Source organism: Scleropages formosus, chromosome 2 (genome assembly GCF_900964775.1).
Source record: "Scleropages formosus chromosome 2, fSclFor1.1, whole genome shotgun sequence".
Lineage (NCBI taxonomy): Eukaryota > Metazoa > Chordata > Actinopteri > Osteoglossiformes > Osteoglossidae > Scleropages > Scleropages formosus.
This window is the reverse complement of record NC_041807.1, coordinates 5,849,727-5,868,510: the sequence shown is the minus strand read 5'-3', so window position 1 is coordinate 5,868,510 and position 18,784 is coordinate 5,849,727. Positions and strand designations below refer to the sequence as shown.

The window sequence follows — 18,784 nt, the reverse complement described above, 5'->3', positions numbered from 1 at the left end:
TAGCCTATTTTCATTAACATTTTCTGTTTTCATTAGGCTAATCAGTACTGCTATGAATGGTCTACATTTTGTTAATTAGAATATTTGATTCTTTGAATAGTAATGCTCATAGAATGGAGCCCTGCTCTGAGAGCTTTTGGAACAGCCTATTGTAACTCCTTCCTCAATGTTAATGTGATTAATTCCACTACTGTGTTGTGTGATAATTCTGGCTGTGAACAGTCCCACACAACATTTATTTTGCTGTTTGCTTTGTTTATGGAAAATCTGACACAGTTAAGCAGCTGTGTTTTGGGCTTAGCGGAACACTGACGTTAAAGGACATCGTTCCCCTGAACTGACTCTCTGCCCACCCGCACTAGGTGATGAAGACCTATCACATGTACAACACTGACAGCATCAATGCAGAGAGCAAGCTGAAGGAGGCTGAGAAGCAGGAGGAGAAGCAGATGGGGCGCTCCGTCAAGCAGGAGGAGAAGCAGACACCACGCTCCCCCGATTCCCTCGCCAGTGTCAAGACTGAAGAGAAGCATGTACGCCGCAGTTCTGTCAAGAAGATTGAGAAGATGAAGGAGAAGGTGAGGCACAGAGTGGACTTGCTGTTTGATTGAGGTGGTCTAGGTGAACATCAAGTTAAGCTGACATCTTCGGGTGTCTTTGTGAAGGTGTCTTTGCCGGTTTCTCTAAGTATCTGGTGTTCAGCTGTCTGTTGGGAAGCTGCTGCTGTTCCTTTGAGCAGCATCCTTAATGTGAATTGCTGTCGCATACATGCGGCTGTGCGAATGGGTGGAATGTGTAATGATGAACAGTGAAGCAAAAGGGGCGGGGGGTCCTCACTTGTCACTATTTCTTAGTTATCATACTTGCTGTCTAACCTGGTCACTGTCTGTCTTGCTCCTGTTTTTCTTTCTTGTTGTTCCTGTATCCCACAGCGTCAAGCCAAATACACTGAAAACAAGCTGAAAGCCATCAAGGCCAGGAATGAGTACCTCCTGGCATTGGAAGCCACCAACTGCTGTGTCTTCAAGTACTATATCCATGATCTCTCTGACCTCATTGATGTAAGTTGACTTTTGAATCTGTGTGCTGGTTATAGCGTTCTCATGTAACAAGACCAAAAAAGCAAACATTTAAATAACTTTTTGGGAAAACCTGTATGATGTGCCTGATATCTAAGAGCTGGTGATAGGTAGGTAAGAGCAAATTCCAGGACTGAAACACATTTGTTCCTTTGGTATTGTGTATCACTTTAGTTTATGGGAAGAGAACACACATCATATGCGCAAACCTTAAGAACCAGACTTCCAATTTGTAGGTTGTGTTGTAGAGCTTCATTTGCACTAAAATGCCATGTGACTTGGTATTCAGACATTTCCTCTGAAGCAGAAATCAAGGAAATGCCAGCCTACAGAACATGATGAGCTCAGCTAGATCTTTGTCTTCTAAAAAATAAAAATTGCAGAAAAACTTATTGTTCTGAAGGTTCTTCAATGCTTTCTATCATTTCTGAATACTTCAAGCATTTCCTCAGTGCACGTACTGTGTTCTGGTTCCAACAAATGACTTTAACTCATGTAATCATATGAGTGTTTGAGACAGCCTTGTTCGATTCCTTTATCATGAAGCCGCCCTGTGACCTTAATCACAGATTGAATTCAGGGCCTCAACCAGCTTGACTATGTCGCGATCTCCTTGAGTGACTGTTAAGGCACTGCTAAATAAGACATACCACGTGCTTCAGGTACTTCATACTCTTCAGGTCATTTTACTGGAGAGGTTGCCGCCATAGTTTATTGAATGTATATTAGTATTGCCTTTGGTTGACCCTAAGTACATGAATATGAAATGCAATATTCATTAAGGGCTCCACTGACCTTTGCACGAAATGAACATAAACTGTTAATACAGTTTATCGTGCAATCTTTAGTGAGTAAGTAGGTGGACTGTACACACACACACACATACACACACACACACACACACACACACATACACATACACACAAAAGCTGATTTGGGCTTTCTTCACCATTTACCAGTGTCCACTGCTTGCACGGTCTTTACATTTATTCATTTAACAGATGCTTTTCTCTAAAGTGACATACATGTCATAGAAAATACAAACTATTATACACTTTATTATCAAGGTCTGTCATTTTCTTGCTCATATGATTACTTGGAATGCATGTTTTGAGTGTTTGTGGAATATGCCGACATGTGAATCTTAAATTGCGTCCCAGAACTGTGTAAATACTGTTTTTATTTGGATGCTTATTTATATGTATTTACTCTGAGACAAATGATTAGTTGTGACATCTCTTTTGCAGCAGGCGTTCCCATTTTTGTTAATGAACGATTGGCGGGGACCTCATTGAAATCTGCACGGGCTCCTTAACTTACACATACAGTTGGGACTGGAAGTCTGTTTATAACTTTGTACATTCAAAACTGTCACTTTTACCACTACATGGCAGTTAATGAAAGCTTAATACAGACATCTAGTATGATTCTGTAAAAACCTCAGCTAAAGCTGTAATGGATTTTAAAAATTGCTGTAATTTATTCAGTTTTCAGCAAATGCTTGTCCAATGTAGAGTCACTGTTTCTAAGCCTATTATGTAAATACAGGGTGTGGCAGAGAACACTGGATAGGATGCCGCTACACTGTAGGAATTTTACCTTTATTAACTTGAATTTTATTTTTTTTTTTTTTTTTTGTAGTTAAAATTTTATGAAGGTGAAATTTGTCAGCATCTGGCCATTTTCTGTTTGCTTTACCACCTATACAATAAGTGTATTACACACACACACACACACACACACACACACACATTTTCAGAACCGCTAGTCCCATACGGGGTCGCGGGGGAACCGGAGCCTACCCGGTAACACAGGGCGGAAGGCTGGAGGGGGAGGGGACACACCCAGGACGGGACGCCAGTCCATCCCAAGGCACCCCAAGCGGGACTCGAACCCCAGACCCACCGGAGAGCAGGACTGTGGGCCAACCCACTGCGCCATAAGTGTATTAATAAAGATATAAATTCATTTAGGTAGATAGGTTCTGTAAATGTCTCTTTGCAATAAATCAAAAGTATATGAACCTTTTTCCTAACATTTATCTATATTAAAACTAATTTACAGTTACTAAAAATAAAAATCCTAAACTCCACAAACTCATATTTAATACTGAGTGGTGACTGGGTTATCTTATAAATCCTCATCATTCTTATTTACTGGCACTAAACACCACACAGAAATTGTGAAGACTGTGGAAGTGGGTTGAATTCTTCTGGTTCCCCATTCCAATTAAAAATTTATAAATGAACTACCAAAGAAAAATATGTTCAGACACAAAACAAAAAGTTCATGTCTTTAACAATTTGTAACTGAAACGTTTGTAACGCTAGGGTACTGTGTAAATCCAACATTGATTGTGATCTGCAAGCATGGCTGTACACCTCTGAGGTCTTTCAGCAGAGCTTTCTCCTGCTGCTTGTGCATTCTTGAATATTGTTCTTCTAGTAGGTAAGCACTTCTCAATTTTTGTTGCTTTATTTGTATTTTAATCCATTTCCTGTCTCAACCCACGTTCCCTAAACCTCAGTGCTGTGACCTGGGCTACCATGCCAGCCTCAACCGAGCCCTCCGCACCTACCTCTCAGCAGAGTTCAACGTGGAGACATCCAAGCACGGTGGACTGGAGGCCATTGAGAATGCGGCAGAGAATCTGGATGCCACTGCTGACAAACAGCGCCTCATGGAGAACTACAACCATGTTTTCTGCCCCCCCATGCGCTTTGACTTCCAGTCCCACATGGGAGATATGGTCAGTCTTCAGGAGTGGAGAGAGGAGTTGGATTGGTGGGATAACTCAGCGGTTTGTGTGAGGGCACTGTGAAAATCTGTTACATGTAATCCATGATGCATTCATTTTCTCAAAGCACTTGTGCAGATAAATATGTGGTGATCTACAGTGTATGGTGAGAAGCATGAGGCATAATATGAGGTTCATCCAGGACAGGATGGAAGTCTGTCAAAGGGCATTGTCTTACATACAACTTCACAGAAAGCACACAAACAGCTGAGAGAGAGAAATTTCCTGGAATACATTATGTTCTTTCACATTTCAGCCTACTGGTTTTCTTAACAGCATGGAATATATAAGGCCTCTTCTGTGCAGAGTCATTAGTGTAATGCTGCACATTGGCATGAAGCGACACTGCTGGCCAGCTGTCAAGAAGAAAGTTGCTGGATGGCACCATCATGATTTCAGGCACACTGATGGAGAACATGTCGCCTTAGTGTATCTCACAACCTTGCTTCTCCGGGCATTGCAGTCTTTCACTGCTCAGGCCTGCTGTCATATCATCAATTTCATTATCCTTGGCAGCGAGTGCCTGGGAGCTTACAGTGAGTGGAGAGGGAGAGAGTGGTACTTGTAACCCTCAGGTGAGGGAGCAGCTCTACTGGGGGGCCCGCCTACAGTCTGAATAATGGTTGTGGAAGCAGTGGAGGTGTTAAATTGGCAAACTGTAAAGTAGCAGACATCCCTCGGCTTCCCTTTAATGAAGCTGTGCAACTGAGCTGTGAGCTGTTGATTGCTGTGCCCATGGTCTGCAAGTATGGAAGGGGGGGGTCTCTTTGCACAGATGTTGACATCCTACTGCTGCCAGCACTGTAAGAATGGCAGTAACTCTTTGTGTTCAGTACTCTCTACAACATAGGGGTAGAAAGGTACCAGTGGAAGCACTGGTTGGCATAATTCCTGTTTTAAGTCAGGAACAGTCTGGGGATTCTGTCTCTGTGAACATTGCCATGTGTGCATGTACCCTACAGAGACGAATCTCTCTCCCCCATTCCCCAAAATGAACATTTTTAATATCATGGATAGCAATGCTGAGCAAAGCTGTCCTGGCTGCTCCACCATACAGAGCAAGGGGGCCCTGCTCTCCATCATCATGCCCTGTCCTTGATTTCTTTGTTTCTGGACTTTCCTAAGAGATGAGCCTCAGGGCTCTTACTTTTCTCACATTTACATTTGTCCTTGATAAATGTTGAGGCACAGGAAGAAAATCCATTAAATGTGTTCTCTTAATAGTGGCTATATGTGAATTTGCGTGCGTGCGTGCGCACTGATTTAACCATCTTTAGGGAACTGTAACATTTTTGCTTCCTGCAGCTCCTACATGTATCTGTATTTTTAATTCTGTTTTGAATTGCCTTTGTCAATGGCTCTTCTGAGAATTTGTAACCTTATTGTGCAAGTTGCTGTCTGCAGTATTAAGCTTCCACTGTTTAAGAAAACATTCCTGCAGAAGTGGTACTTTGGGAGAGATGAGCTGCTCTGTTGAAACCCTTTAGGATGTTGGAAGCAAACACTGTACTTGAGTTGGTGTGAACATCTTACAAGGCTGTGAGAAACAGAACCAGTGGGGCTTAGTATATACAGTGACTTGGCGGTGGTCTGGAGGGTTAGAGGAGTGTGTATTGACCATAGAGACTTCTGTGAAATGTTCTACACCCATTCCTAGCAGCACACCTTAGACTCTTCAGGAATTTTCTTCTGTCTGCTTACATTTTTATTGCTCATTTACCATGGTTCTTTATCTTGATGTACAAAAGGTGTATGTGTGTATGTGTGTATGTGTGTATGTGTGTGTGTGTGTGTGTGTGTGAGAGATCGTTTCCTAGCTTGCAGATTTCAGCGAACATTTCTGCTCATGTTAACTTCCTCTATTCACCTAGCTCATAATTGCTCTACCCACTGGAGATGAAGGCTTTCTGCCTTGGAGGACATGTAGTTGTGCAAGTATCTGTAAACCTCTGACCACCATGAGATGAAAGCTTGGGAACAGAATTCAGTCAAGATTTATATTGAGCTGACTTTTTTGTAACGCTTAGGGTATAGGTAGGGTAGATGGTATAGTTCTTTGTGGCACTAAGGGAAGTGGTTGTGGAAGGCATAAAGAGATTGATGCATCCCTCCTTCCAGGGAAGTTAAAGTTGTGGTGTCTGCAGTTCGTGCTCTTGCCACGTATTAGGTGGCCACTTATGGTATATGAGTTTTCCGTCCGGGAGGTGGAGAAGCTCGAGTGAGTTATTAGTACAGCAATAAGAAGATGGCTGGAAGTGCCACGCTGTTTATGTAGTGTAGCGTTATATGGTAAGGGCATGTTGGAGCTGCTGGTATCAAGTTTGGTGGAGGAATACAAGTGTGCAGAGGTGGATTTGGAGCTGACCCTAAAGGAGTCAAAAGATGAGATTGTGAGGAAGGTGGTGCCATCAGTGAAGACAGGTAGGGGGTGGAACCCCAGAGATGGAGTCCAGAGTGCAAAAGGGGCACTGATGTTGTTGGACATGGTTGGGCACATGTAGAGAGAGAAGGCAGGGTTTGGCTCTGGCCATTTGCAGTGGTTGTGGAATGGTGCCCTGGGGACAGACAGATGGCAGTTGGTTGTTGAGCAGGTCTGGGGGCAGGAAGAGGAGGCAAGGTGTGCAAAGGTGCTCGTATTAGTTAAGCAGGGTCAGTGAGTGAACTGGGAAGGCGTGGAGAGGAGGAAGTTACGCTGGCAAGATGTGTGGGCGATGGAGGAGAGTCGCCTTAAATTTATTGTTGAAGCGACTTTTGATGTGCTACCAACGCCACAAAATGTTAGACAATGGGCAGGTGGCAATGGTTCTTGTAAGTTGTGTAGTGGTGTGGTGACGCTGAGGTGCATTTTGTCAGGGTGTAAGGTTAGTTTGGGGCAGGGGCGCTATACTTGGCTCCATACTCAAGTTCTTAGATGTTTAGCAGGTGTGTTTGAGAGTAAGCGGCAAGTTGTGAATTTTCTGCCTGTTGGTAGTTTTTAGCTAAAGCAATTGGTTCTGTGTGGGCAGAAGAGTAGTAGGGGTAACGCATGGGGCTGGAAGCTGTTGGCTGATGTGGGTAAGCAGCTCCAGGTTCTGCAGGCCATTGCTGTTACGTCACTGCGTTAAGTGTCGTTTGAGGATGCTATTGGGGAGGCATATGGTTTGACGGTTGGTTTTTTGTTAGTGGGATGGCTTGATGGCTGCTTTTTTGTTTGGTTAGGCTTGGTTTAGGTGTTTTGTTAGGTGTGGTTTGGGTTTTTTTTTTTTGTGTGTGTGTGTGTGTGTGTGTGTGTGTGTGTTGGTGGGTTAGGATTGAATTGGTTATTTGTAGGTGGGTTAGATTTGGTTTGGTGGGTAGGTTGGAGAAGTCAGTTAAGCTTCTTGGTCTCAGGTCATGAAGATGTTTGGCTGTGCTGGATGGTGTTCTTTGTGTCTTCGGGTTGGTGGGTGGACTGGGTCCTTGTGTACAACCGTTGAAAAATATGCATGGGGTATAACATCTCTTCCTGTCTGTCTTGAATGTGGCAAAGCTTGCAGATATGGTGAATGTCCAGAACATCTTGAACATTTCAGTGTTGAAGTTCTGTGAAATATTAACTGGAGTTGCACAAAGAGAGGTCTGATGTTAATGTGGATGTTGCAGCAGATTACACCCGAGCCTAGTTGCAATTGCTTTAAGCTTTCAAATGGAAAGGTTCAGAATAAAGTCTTCAGTGGATGCAAGGCAGGGTCATTCACATCCTAATGTACCAGGTCAATTCCACTTTTTTGTGAACAAATGCTGTAAATCTATAATTTTTCAAAATGATATGACAGATTAGGTTAGTGTGACAGTGGGTGATCATATGTGCGCATACGTTTTTTGTTAGAACATTGTCTCTGGAATTCAGTTTTTGTCCTTGATCTACCTCTATCCAGGTGGGATACATGTGTGCCCAGCAGCCTTTGCAAGGTGATCTTCTCCAAAGGTGCCAACAGCTGCAGTCCCGCCTCTCTACCCTCAGGATAGAAAATGAAGAGGTTGGTGCCCAGCCTTCAACAAGGATTCCCCCACCTGAATCAGACCTGGACTTAAAACATCATTAAATGGCATCATGTCCTAATTTATTGCTACATCGCATAAATCCATCAGTATTTCTGTAGTTCGTTCCTGGGTAGATACTCCTGAGTGGCACAGCGGTTCCTTAGTGTTGCCTTTGGCTTGCCGAAGACCCATTTTGATCAATCTATCAAATGTTTACAGGTTTTCTGTCCCCATTTCTCATACTCGTAGGTCAAGAAGACCATGGAGGCCACACTGCAGACCATCCAGGACATGGTGACCATTGAGGACTATGATGTGACAGACTGCTTTCACCACAGCAACTCCATGGAGTCTGTCAAGTCCACTGTGTCCGAGTCATTTATGAGCAAGCCTAGCCTGGCCAAGCGGAGGGCAAACCAGCAGGAGACTGAGCAGTTCTACTTTACGGTGTGTGGCCTGGGCTGGAGAGAAAGAAGGGCTAACAGCACCTGGCATCAGTGACAATGCATGTAACTCCAAAACATTTGCATTTATTTAGCAGATGCTTTTCTCCAGAGCTGCTCAGTTTAAAACTGGTTACAGTGATTTACCCATTTATACAGCTGGCTTATTTTTATTGGATCCGTTTAGGGGAAGTGCCATGATCAGTGCTACTACAGCAGGAGGTAGGATTTGAACTTGGGTATAAGGCAGCAGTTCTAATCATTGTGATTCCTGCTGCCCTGAAACAGTGAGAAACCAACTGCATTCAGTGATTTCAGCACGAACAAGGAGCAAATAAGCACTTCAGTGAGAGCTCTGCCTCTGAGAGTTGGTTTATTTTTGTCCTTAGATCCGCTCTTGGTTTTGTTGCAGTCCAAGAGGTTTTAAGCAAAGCCAAAAGGCTGAGGTTTGGCAGAAGTGCCTTCTGTCTCACTTTCCCCTGCAGCTGCTTGTTTCTTTTCCCTATCTGCAACCATGGCTATCTTCTGTGGTTGCAGTTTCTACTTGTACTTTTCTCTGCTGCACACCGACAGTACAGACTGTCCCCCATGGAGCGCCTCTGATACAATACCTGCAGTTCTTAGTTCTATAAGAGATAAGGCCATTAGCCCTGCAGGCAGAGGGTTCTGGGAGACCACATTTGATTGAAATTGTGGTGGTAGTAAGGAGTCTTTCTTCTAGACAGCTGGTCTTTCATCTGAGAGTTTAGTAGGCTTTTGAGTTCCCATTTGCATATTTTTACTGAGTTTTTACAAAGTGCCACAGACTGGGAATAAAGCACTTGAGAAGCGATTCACACCACTGCTTGACGTGTAAGTAACAGCACAGCCAGCTGGAGCCAAGGGGAGTGAACTCTATGTGTACCAGGAATCCCACAATCCCCCAACTTCATCACTCATCCTCATCTGATCCAGACTTCTGTGCTTTAACAGCGTTCCTTTTGACATCGCATTAACATGGTATATACCCGTCCCCTGTTCTCTCTGCAGAAGCTGAAGGAGTTCCTGGAGGGGAGGAATCTGATCACCAAGCTGGAGGCCAAACACGATCTCATCCAGAAGACACTGGGAGAGAGTGAGTTGTCCTTTAGGGAAGGGCAGGGCTGGGTGTGTGCCTGACGGCACCTGAAAATGAATGGTCTTAAATTCAGGAAATTTGTTTTTGCTCTCTTAATTTGCCATTCTTTACATGCGTAACTCTGGCCTTCTGTTTTTTCGTCAAGCTTATTTGTTCAGAAATCAGTTTCATTTTCTTCAAGCTCTTTAGTTTGCTGTTACTTTTTCAATTGCTTTCTGATTGTAATGAGTTGTTATAGTAACAGAAAATTGAGCCCATTCATGGCTATTGGGTCTGCTAGCAGAACTGCAGTCTAGGGGCAGAAGAGTGTAGCTGAAGGGTTTGGTGATAGGGGTGAAGCTGAGCTTTAAAGCAAGGGGAGGGAAATGGGAATCATATGTTTGCCAGTACTATCACATTGTCCTCTAGTTGAATAGCATCTTCACTTCTTTCTCTTTGCCAGAGCTGACCTTGGCTGCTGGCATGATGTGTACGAAGTTTTGACCCTGTCACATGTTTGATAGCTCCCATAGGCAGTCCTTGAATTGTCCATCATCGTTTTTCCCGGACACGGGACAGTGGAGTTCGGCACCCTTCTGTGAGGAGACAGCTGTTTCAGCATGCACTCCCCTGCAGGCCGCAGCATGGTGGTCTTGTGAATAGTTTCCCCTCGATGTCAGGCCTTGGCAGGGCAGGGGCGCTCGTGCATACAGCGCGTGGTTTGCACATCATGCTGGTCAGAGCGATGGCTCACGCGACTCATCTCAGGGAGAATGGGATTGGGGGACTGCTGTTGTGTATAGGTCAGCTGCGCCAGGGACTGTGGGATGCTTCAGGATGTGAGTGGCAGGAAAGCCATGATGGTGGGAGGTGTTGAAGGTGTGGGGTCAGTCATCTGAGGAAGTAAGTTTTCTCAGCTGTGTGTCCAACTGCTGCAATTTCCCCCTGTGGCTGCTGACAGAATAGTAACAAACTCCTCTTTCCTTCCTCCTGTTTAGGCCAGAAGACTGACGTTTGCCTGGCCAGGTGGGTGTAGTGACAGAGAAGTACACAATGAAAGACACACTAAACACCCAAGGACAAGCAATTCTGCTTGTAAAACTGATTTCCTTGTATACTTTGTGGGCACCTTTGCTTGGTGCTCATGCATCAGTGGGGGAAGGGCTTTTGTAGAGCTATGCACCATATACAAGTAGTACCACAGTTGTGGCTGGGGGGGTAGCAGGCAAACGCTACTGAACGGCAGACTTCGACTGCTGCTGTTTAGTGAGAGGCTTATCAGTGTAGCCAGTTCCACTCCATCATGTCCGTAATTCTCGAATCGTCGTTGTTCAGATTTTCTGCAGTAAATTAAAGCACACCACGGTGAGCACACTGCTTGCTGAGGTATATCAGAGACAATTACGCTGCTCACTTTGGAGGCATAAGCATTATACCCACAGAAACTACCATTATGCATGGTATTTTAAGAGCAGTGAATGGTAAAAATAGGTTCCTCTTCTGCAGTGTAATTTGTACCAACCTAATGGTTTCAGGCGGTGTGGTTGCAGGGCTCTGAGCTGTAGGAAAATAATATCAATCTGCTAATGACAGACTGCCCATTTTCTTCTGTCTTTCATGCTTATCAGCGGAAGGAGGAACTCGACAGTGCGGAAGCAGGTAATTTTACCTCCTGTGGGAGTTTATTTTCTTTGTGTGTGTGTGTCTGTCAGCCCTTGACTATCTATCATGTACACAAAATGTTTGTTTCATTCCCCTTCAACCACCACAGCCACATGAAAATCAGTCTTTGCAGTGTCAATGGAGTTTTCCTAAGGAGAACTCTTCCACCAGGGGGAACCCAACCCTGACCCCCTAAACACACGCCAGCCCCTCAAACAGCCAGAAATATCTTGCTATTGAGGCTCTGCCACCCTGCAGTCCTCATCTGTCACGTCTGGCTAGTTAAAGAGCACCTCCCTTCCACCGAAACACCTAAACAGCCACCACAGCAGAAGTAGAGTGGCAGAGCAGTAACCTGAAACAGCAGAAGGGGAACAAGGGACAGACTCCTTAAGCTAAGCACACCCTCGCAAAGCCGAGTTCCTCCTCGCCGCTCCTGCACGTCTGGTGCCCCCTCGTGTACAAGAAGTGTTTTGTGTGTGAAATTCTGTTGCTCTATTAGTAGTGTCTCCTGTTTAGCCCTCTTAAACACTGTATTGAAAGCACATTGTGCATAATGGTATTTACAGAATTATTGGATAATTTGGAAATTTTGTTAAACTGTATTTAATTTGAAACGATAAGACTGCTATTGCAGCTGCTATTCCCTGTAGATTGCACGTGTTTTACTTCTGCATTTTTGCAGTGCGAGGGGGTTTTGTCATCAGGGACTGATATGTGAAAAATAAGGGGAAGTGGTGACTATAGTGTGTAGCTCCTGCCTCCCACCCAGGTTGTGTGCCAGAATGGCGTGCGCATTCGTGCGATATGCCAAGGGAATGACTGCCAGTTCAACAGGCACGGAGGCGGGTGAAGACTGATAGAGAGCCTCTGAAATATGCCCTCGATTCACACTCTCAGCAATTCTCCAAAGTCAAATAAATAGAAGGGCCAGGAAGAAATGGTTGCTTAGCAACTGCTGATTTCTGTTGCTAGTTCTTTTGGCGCACGTTACCGTGATGCTAAGACTGTGATGGGATTTCTTCTCCTTTCCATATTAGGCTGACTTCCCCCCCCCACTCTCTTTCGGTGTATTTTCCTCCTCCTTTAATTTATTTTTCTTTTTTGTAGGAGTCCAGCCAAGTAATTCCCCTGATGGTGGAGAGCTGCATTCGATTCATTAGTCGCCACGGTGGGCTGTTTGCTTCAGTGATGCCTCAACATTGATTTTCCCAGTTTTGTTTTTCCATGTATGAATGTTGTTCATTGTTCTTATTGTGGTGTGTCTCCATTGATGTTATTACGAAGATCCTGTGCTTTCCTTTTCAGGCCTACAGCATGAGGGCATTTTCCGAGTGTCCGGCTCACAGGTGGAGGTCAATGACATTAAGAACGCCTTTGAGAGGGGTACCCTTTGAATTTACATTCCCTAATACTTGCATATTGAATGCTGCATCTTTATAGAACCGCAGCACAGCATTGGGGTGTAACCTGTCACAGTGTAGCATTAAAGACACGTTGCACAAGTAATCTTGACATTGTTTTTATTTAGGTGACACCTTTATTTAAAGCAATTAAATATTAGTCTTAAAATGTTAGATGTGCCACACTGAACTACCTGTAGTTGTTCAACTATTTATAAACTGGAGCAATATAACATTTTGATTCACTTAAATACTGTAAACAATGAGGGTAATTTAGATTCACCTGAAAGATTTTTTTGGAGCGTGGCAGGAAGCCCACATGAACATAGACATACAACATGCCAACTCCACACAGCCTGAACTAGGTCTGAATAGAATTCGGGAGCTGAGATGCACCAATGGTACCCACTGCACCCCCCCCCCCGATAACACCATGCTTCTTGTATACATTTGTGCTTTAGAGGTTGATTTATTTATCCATAAATTGTTGCAAAAGAATTAAGCCAGCGTATATTATGAAATTTACATATTGTCAACCAGAAAATGAAAAACATCACTACCCTTGCCAGAGCTGGAGTTGGTGATTTTGTGTGTGTGTGTGTGTGTGTGTGTGTGTGTGTGTGTGTGTGTGTGTGTGTGTCTTACCTACAGGGGAAGACCCTCTGACAGGAGACCAGAATGACCATGACATAGACTCCATTGCAGGGGTGCTCAAGCTCTACTTCCGAGGACTGGAGAATGCCCTCTTCCCAAAGGAAGTCTTCCATGACCTCATGTCCTGTGTCTGTACGTTAACATGATCTCTCCAACAGACTAACTTTAGTGCACAGACCAGAGCTTCAAATGGCAAAAATGTTCTTGGCCAAGTATACTTGGTCTGGAAATTAAATAGTGGAGCAAATGTTGGACATTGAGGGCTTCTGTTGATGTTCTCTGCAGTGAATGCACTCAGTGGTTCATAGCACATGACTTGTTGATAACCTGGTATTTGAGTGTCTAGGCTGCATGATTTTTGCTGAAGGGTTTTGAGAAGCGTACTAATGTACTGCTGTGTGTGTCCGTGTATGCCTATGGCGTGACAGCGATGGAGAACCTCCAGGAGAGAGCAGCCCACATCCGGAAAGTGCTCCTGTCATTGCCCAGCAACACACTGGTCGTCATGAGATACCTGTTTGCCTTTCTCAACCAGTAAGTGCTTCAGTACTCTGCTCCTGCCTCTCTAGGTGACCGTACTTCTAGTGCCCAGTGAGGTTCTGCCATTCAGTCCATTACAGTAGTATTGTTTTCTTCCTTGGTCCAGTATCTATGTCTCTGCTAGCTTAGGTAATTTTTTTTTATTTAATGTACCACTTCTGTACATCAGCATCAACAGCATGGTTGTCCACTGCCTTTGGCCATTCTGTGTCTTATCCTGGGTTTACAGGCTACTCTCTAGCCTCTGGATGAAAGTGTGTTTTCCATCACAAGTGTGACATTGTGACTTGAGGACAGAAGGCAGTGATAAGGCATATGGTCACCGTTAACCCAGTGACTGTCCAAGAATGAGCCTGTTGCTTACAGTCTGTCTGTGGGTACAGATTCAGTATAATCCAGTCAGAATGCCAGGTGCCTTTCCCAGAGCTCTAGGTTCTCTACCTTGGTTCTTTAGCCCTCGTAAGGGCTTGTAGGGCATCTAGCATTTAGGGATGAACAATTAAGAACTGCTTGCTTCTCAAGCCAGTGTTTGGTGAGGTGGGGGTGGCTGTCGACATCCTTAAGTTTGGGCAGAGAATTTTTCTGGGCCTGCAACAGAACTAGTCAAGCTTGAGCACTTATGTCCTCCTTTCGGAGTTTACTGAAATGGTGTTTCTGGGAATCTGTCCTGCCCACTTCCAGACTGTGTCTGGGAATTGGTGCTGAGGGGACAGGGTAGGGTTCCATGCTTAAGTAAACTAGCAGGGAGTGAGGTTATTTCATTTTTTTTTAAATGAGCCTTCAGTGCGCTCAGACTTTGGCAGTTTACCAAGATTTTCATATTACAGAGAAGCTGAAATTGAGCAGTGTTTCACTGTGACATCAAAGGCATTGCGGTGCATGAGTGTCCCTTTTACTCCACTGCTTGCACAGAGTTGCTGCCCCCATGGCTGCAGAATGGGTCCTTAGGGGCCACACTGAGACAGAATTCTGCCAGAAGCCTGCCAAAACAAAATATCTGGGTGGAAGCAGAGCCCTTCGAACCCTCGCTCATTTGTTCCCAGACCTGCTGTGTTCACTTCCTCTGTCACAATAACATATGGGGGAAGTGGGGGGCAGGGCCCAGCTTGACACTGGCCCCATGGCCCTTTCTTCTTTCTCTCTCTCTAGCCTGTCCCAGTATAGTGAGGAGAACATGATGGACCCCTACAATCTAGCCATCTGCTTTGGGCCCACTCTCATGGCAGTTCCTGAGGGCCACGACCAGGTTTCCTGCCAGGCGCATGTCAATGAGCTCATCAAGACTATCATCATCCACCACGAAGCTATCTTCCCTGGACACCGTGAGCTGGAAGGGCCTGTTTATGACCGCGGTGGGGCCACTGAGGAGTACTGGTGAGCTGCTGGGAATGCTGCAAACATCTGGTGGCCTCAGGCTACCATTACTGCTGATTCTGCTGCTCCCCGATGGTATCTTCCTTTCCTCCAGCTCAAGGTCAGACTGGAGGATGGGACAAAGATGACATCCCCCCCGTCACCTTGCTGCCTGTCTCCTACAGGAGCAAATTCAGTTCACTGAGAAGTTTTGAAATGCAGCTTTATGTTGAATAAGAAGCTCTTGCCAAAGACTCGTTATTCTGGAAAAATCTTGCATCACTAAGTTGGTGCTTCCCAGTCTCTTCACTTGAAGTGCAGCTCAAAAAGAGGAACTAATTCTGTTTTGTATTTTTCCATCTTCTGTTTCAAGTGTTGACAGCTGTCTGTCACCTCTTCACAACAGACAGTCGTACTGTGCTTTTGGTGTCATTAAAAACAAAATTGGTGTTTTCAAGAGCAATTTGACCTTAAGCCATACACAAGATATGTGCAGCCTTATGACACACACCACATTATTAATGTATTATTAATGACTTTCATCCTTTAAATACCAGACTGGTGTTGGAGTTTAGGCTCCTGCTTTTTGTACTGCCATTTCTTTAAAAGTTTCATAAGAGGAAAAACACATTTACATGTATTAATTTAGCAGGTGCTTTTCTCTAAAGCAACATGCAACTCTGTACACAAAAGGGCATAGACAAGATCCTCAGCTACCAATACGTGGCTATGAAAACACAGATTTTGGTATTTCTATTTTACTGGTTCACCACTCAGCAGCTTTCCACAGAAGTCCAGTACAGATAACAAACATGGACGGACAGACAGACATTGGCAAAGTGGAGGGAAGCAAAGTCTCTTTAGAGGAGTACTTTCCAAATATGCAGATCTTGGGACACAGAACAAAGGGGTAACACCTGCACACAAATTGCTCACCTGCAGTATCAAACAGTTGGGAGGGTAGAAGAAGAGTATGATTTTAGGCTATGAATTTGTTTGTGCTCCCCACCCCTTGTGTTGTACCTCTGACCTCTCTCCCTGTACAAAGCCTAGCCAATAAAGTGTCTGTGTTCAGCCCGCTCTTGTACCCCCAGCCTGGAGGGGGGATGGGAGTTGGCGTTGCATCTGAGTTTCACCCTTTGATGTTTTCATGCCTTTCTAAAGAAATCCTTCAGACTTCAAAGAGTTATGGGGTCGGTAGTTCTCTAGCTGCTTGAGCACCCTGGGTCTGGGGCCTCGGTTGTACCTCGTGGGTCCATAGCCCTCCTAGCCAGACTACCACTGCCACGGTGCTTTGAGCACCTGGGCTGCAGCCATCCTTCGCTCTGCTTTTGTCGTGTTCCTCTGCAGTGTTGCTGCTCTATTCTGCAGTGAAGCTTGGAGTGCCTTGTCAACCCTGTGTTTAAGTCCTGTATTCCTGGTAATACTTGCTCAATGACAGGTGTGAGGAACGGGCCTGATGCTTTATATCTGAGCTCACGTGTGGCTTTCTGTGTCCTGCAGTGACAGTCCCCACAGTGAAGCACCCCTGCTGGATGAAGCAGCACAAGACACTACCTCAGAGCTTCACAATAGTGATGATGGTGAGCAGGGGAGGGGATGCCTTCATTGCTTGCAGCAAAAAGTTACTCTGCTCCCCCCCCCCCTTGCCTTTATTTTGCTTTGTAATATAAAAACGGTTCTTGCCTCACTCTGACCAGACATTTAGTGTCTACACCTAAACCCTTCTCAGACTTCCAGGGATCTGTCTGTACCAAAGGTTGTTGGCAGCTTGATGCAACTTCCAGCAGGTGTAAATATAGCTGAGTGGCTAACAAGACTAATGCTTTTACTGTGCCATGTTACAGACCCTTTGTGCGCTAACACGTCTGCTTTGCTCTAACCACTCTTACTTCCGTCTCTCTGGCTTGAACTCAGGGTGCTCGCTTGTTTCAGAGTCGGAGCCCATCGAGGCCGTTGCCCGCTACGACTACACAGGCCGCACTGACCGGGAGCTGTCCTTCAGGAAGGGCGCGTCACTGCTGCTCTACCGTCGGGCTTCCAGTGACTGGTGGGAGGGCCGCCACAACGGCATCGATGGCCTAGTTCCACACCAGTACATCGTTGTCCAGGACATGTAAGGCCGTGTCCAGCCTCTTGCACTACAGCTCTACTGGAGTTGGTGGTTTGGAGACCAGCGGTGTCTCTGACTAATGGTGGAAAAAATCTCTCTGTACTGGTGGAAACTAAGCCAAGTCACTTAAACTGGTAATGTTGTAAGCAGTAGCACACTCACCATCATTAACTGCTTCTCCAAGTCAGACTCTGTGGTCCACAGTGTGTTTTGGAAGCATGGGACACTATATCAGTCAGAGTATGTCCTGAATAGGATGCTAGTCCATCGCAGAAAATTTTAATCAGTTGTTTTAATAACCCTTTGAACGCTTGTTTTATTCTTGATAGATTTGTTTTATAATTATGTTCAGAAATTTACTTTTGTTGTTTGTGGCAGTGCTTAGTCATACAAAAGTTAAAATGTGGAGCTGATTGGTGAGTGACTACAGTGGAAAAGCACGAGCAGTTTCCAGTGCACATCCCCTGGTGATGCATCTCGTTCAGTGCCTTAAGCACTTTTTGCAAGAGCATGTTTCCCCACTTTGTCACATGCCAATTTGACATGGAAGTTTTAGCAGAAGCTGTTCAGAGCTGAAACCCTGAAATGCAAAGGCAAGGTGTGGTTTCCAGCTCATTCACCACTGACCTGTTCACTGCCCTAGGGAGGACAGCTTCACTGGGAGGGGTAGCCCCAAGGCTGAGGTGGAGGCTGTGCCTGACACCCCTCTGCCTGAAGAGAAGGTGTCTATGAGGGGCAGTGTGAGCTCTCCTGCCGGTGGTCATGTGGCTGACATCTACCTGGCCAACTTGAACAAGTAAGAGAAACGGCAGGAATGTAGAGACGAACCTGGACTCTATAGGCTTGATGTATTATTTTGCATAACCATAACCAGTTGTCTTGTCATCTACATTACTGAGCTGATGGTTTTATTTAAAATGACAAACTTTCACCTTTCAAAACAGTTGGGTATGTTTGTAAATCTGGTCAGGATGACTTATTCCACTCGAATCAGTGCTGATCCTATATACTGTTGTTGAGCACTGTACAGGGCACAGTGTGTTGCTTGTCTGGAAAGGGCATGCGCACTACCCATTAGTTCATTAATATTAACGCCACTGCCTTGGTTTTGTCCTCGTCGCAGGATGAGGAAACGGCCAGAGCCTGGAGTAGTCTCCCGGACTTTCCGGACAGCTGAGGCACTGGGGGACCGCTCCCTGGGCTCTGCGGTGGGCTCCAGAACCACCTCTCTGCCCATCGGAGGTTTGCCCCGGGAGACATCTGACAAACGACCTGTTAGTGCCCACAGTGTCCTCAACTCCGTCACCCGTCACTCTTCCCTCAAGACTAAGGTGGAGAGTCCACAGTTCCGCAAGGCTGCCACCGCTGGGCGCTCCAAAAGCTTCAGTAACCACAGACCGCTGGACCCCGAAGTCATCGCACAGGTGGAGCACAGCTCTCAGGTATGACCAGGAGATTCAGTCCTCCCCCCTCCTCCCCAGATGACTGGCTTCTTTGGTTGTACAATGCAACGGTCTGGATGATCATGTATGCCAGTGTTATGAACACAAGCACTGGCATGTAGTTTTGAGCTGTTAGACTACATGTGTCCAAGCAGTCATCTTCTTATGCTTGTGGTGCAACACAGGGCTTGTGCTGGGCT

At 45.3% G+C, this 18,784-nt stretch overlaps 1 protein-coding gene across 2 annotated transcripts in view; it reads left to right on the top strand.

Annotated features, from left to right (window-relative positions):
• The window catches only part of srgap2 (SLIT-ROBO Rho GTPase activating protein 2), an 88,998-nt gene that overhangs the window by 68,020 nt on the left and 2,194 nt on the right, over window positions 1–18,784 (top strand). The window contains exons 6-22 of one of the 2 annotated variants that reach the window (XM_018758582.1): window positions 363–578; window positions 933–1,061; window positions 3,607–3,828; window positions 7,773–7,874; window positions 8,128–8,325; window positions 9,351–9,435; window positions 10,416–10,443; window positions 11,046–11,076; window positions 12,190–12,250; window positions 12,388–12,465; window positions 13,134–13,268; window positions 13,565–13,670; window positions 14,826–15,050; window positions 16,533–16,612; window positions 16,947–17,145; window positions 17,786–17,938; window positions 18,266–18,584. In XM_018758582.1, coding sequence (XP_018614098.1) covers window positions 363–578; window positions 933–1,061; window positions 3,607–3,828; window positions 7,773–7,874; window positions 8,128–8,325; window positions 9,351–9,435; window positions 10,416–10,443; window positions 11,046–11,076; window positions 12,190–12,250; window positions 12,388–12,465; window positions 13,134–13,268; window positions 13,565–13,670; window positions 14,826–15,050; window positions 16,533–16,612; window positions 16,947–17,145; window positions 17,786–17,938; window positions 18,266–18,584 — 2,367 coding nt within the window. The remainder of the gene's footprint in view (window positions 1–362; window positions 579–932; window positions 1,062–3,606; window positions 3,829–7,772; window positions 7,875–8,127; window positions 8,326–9,350; window positions 9,436–10,415; window positions 10,444–11,045; window positions 11,077–12,189; window positions 12,251–12,387; window positions 12,466–13,133; window positions 13,269–13,564; window positions 13,671–14,825; window positions 15,051–16,532; window positions 16,613–16,946; window positions 17,146–17,785; window positions 17,939–18,265; window positions 18,585–18,784) is intronic. The other variant, XM_018758583.1, reaches the window with a different exon arrangement.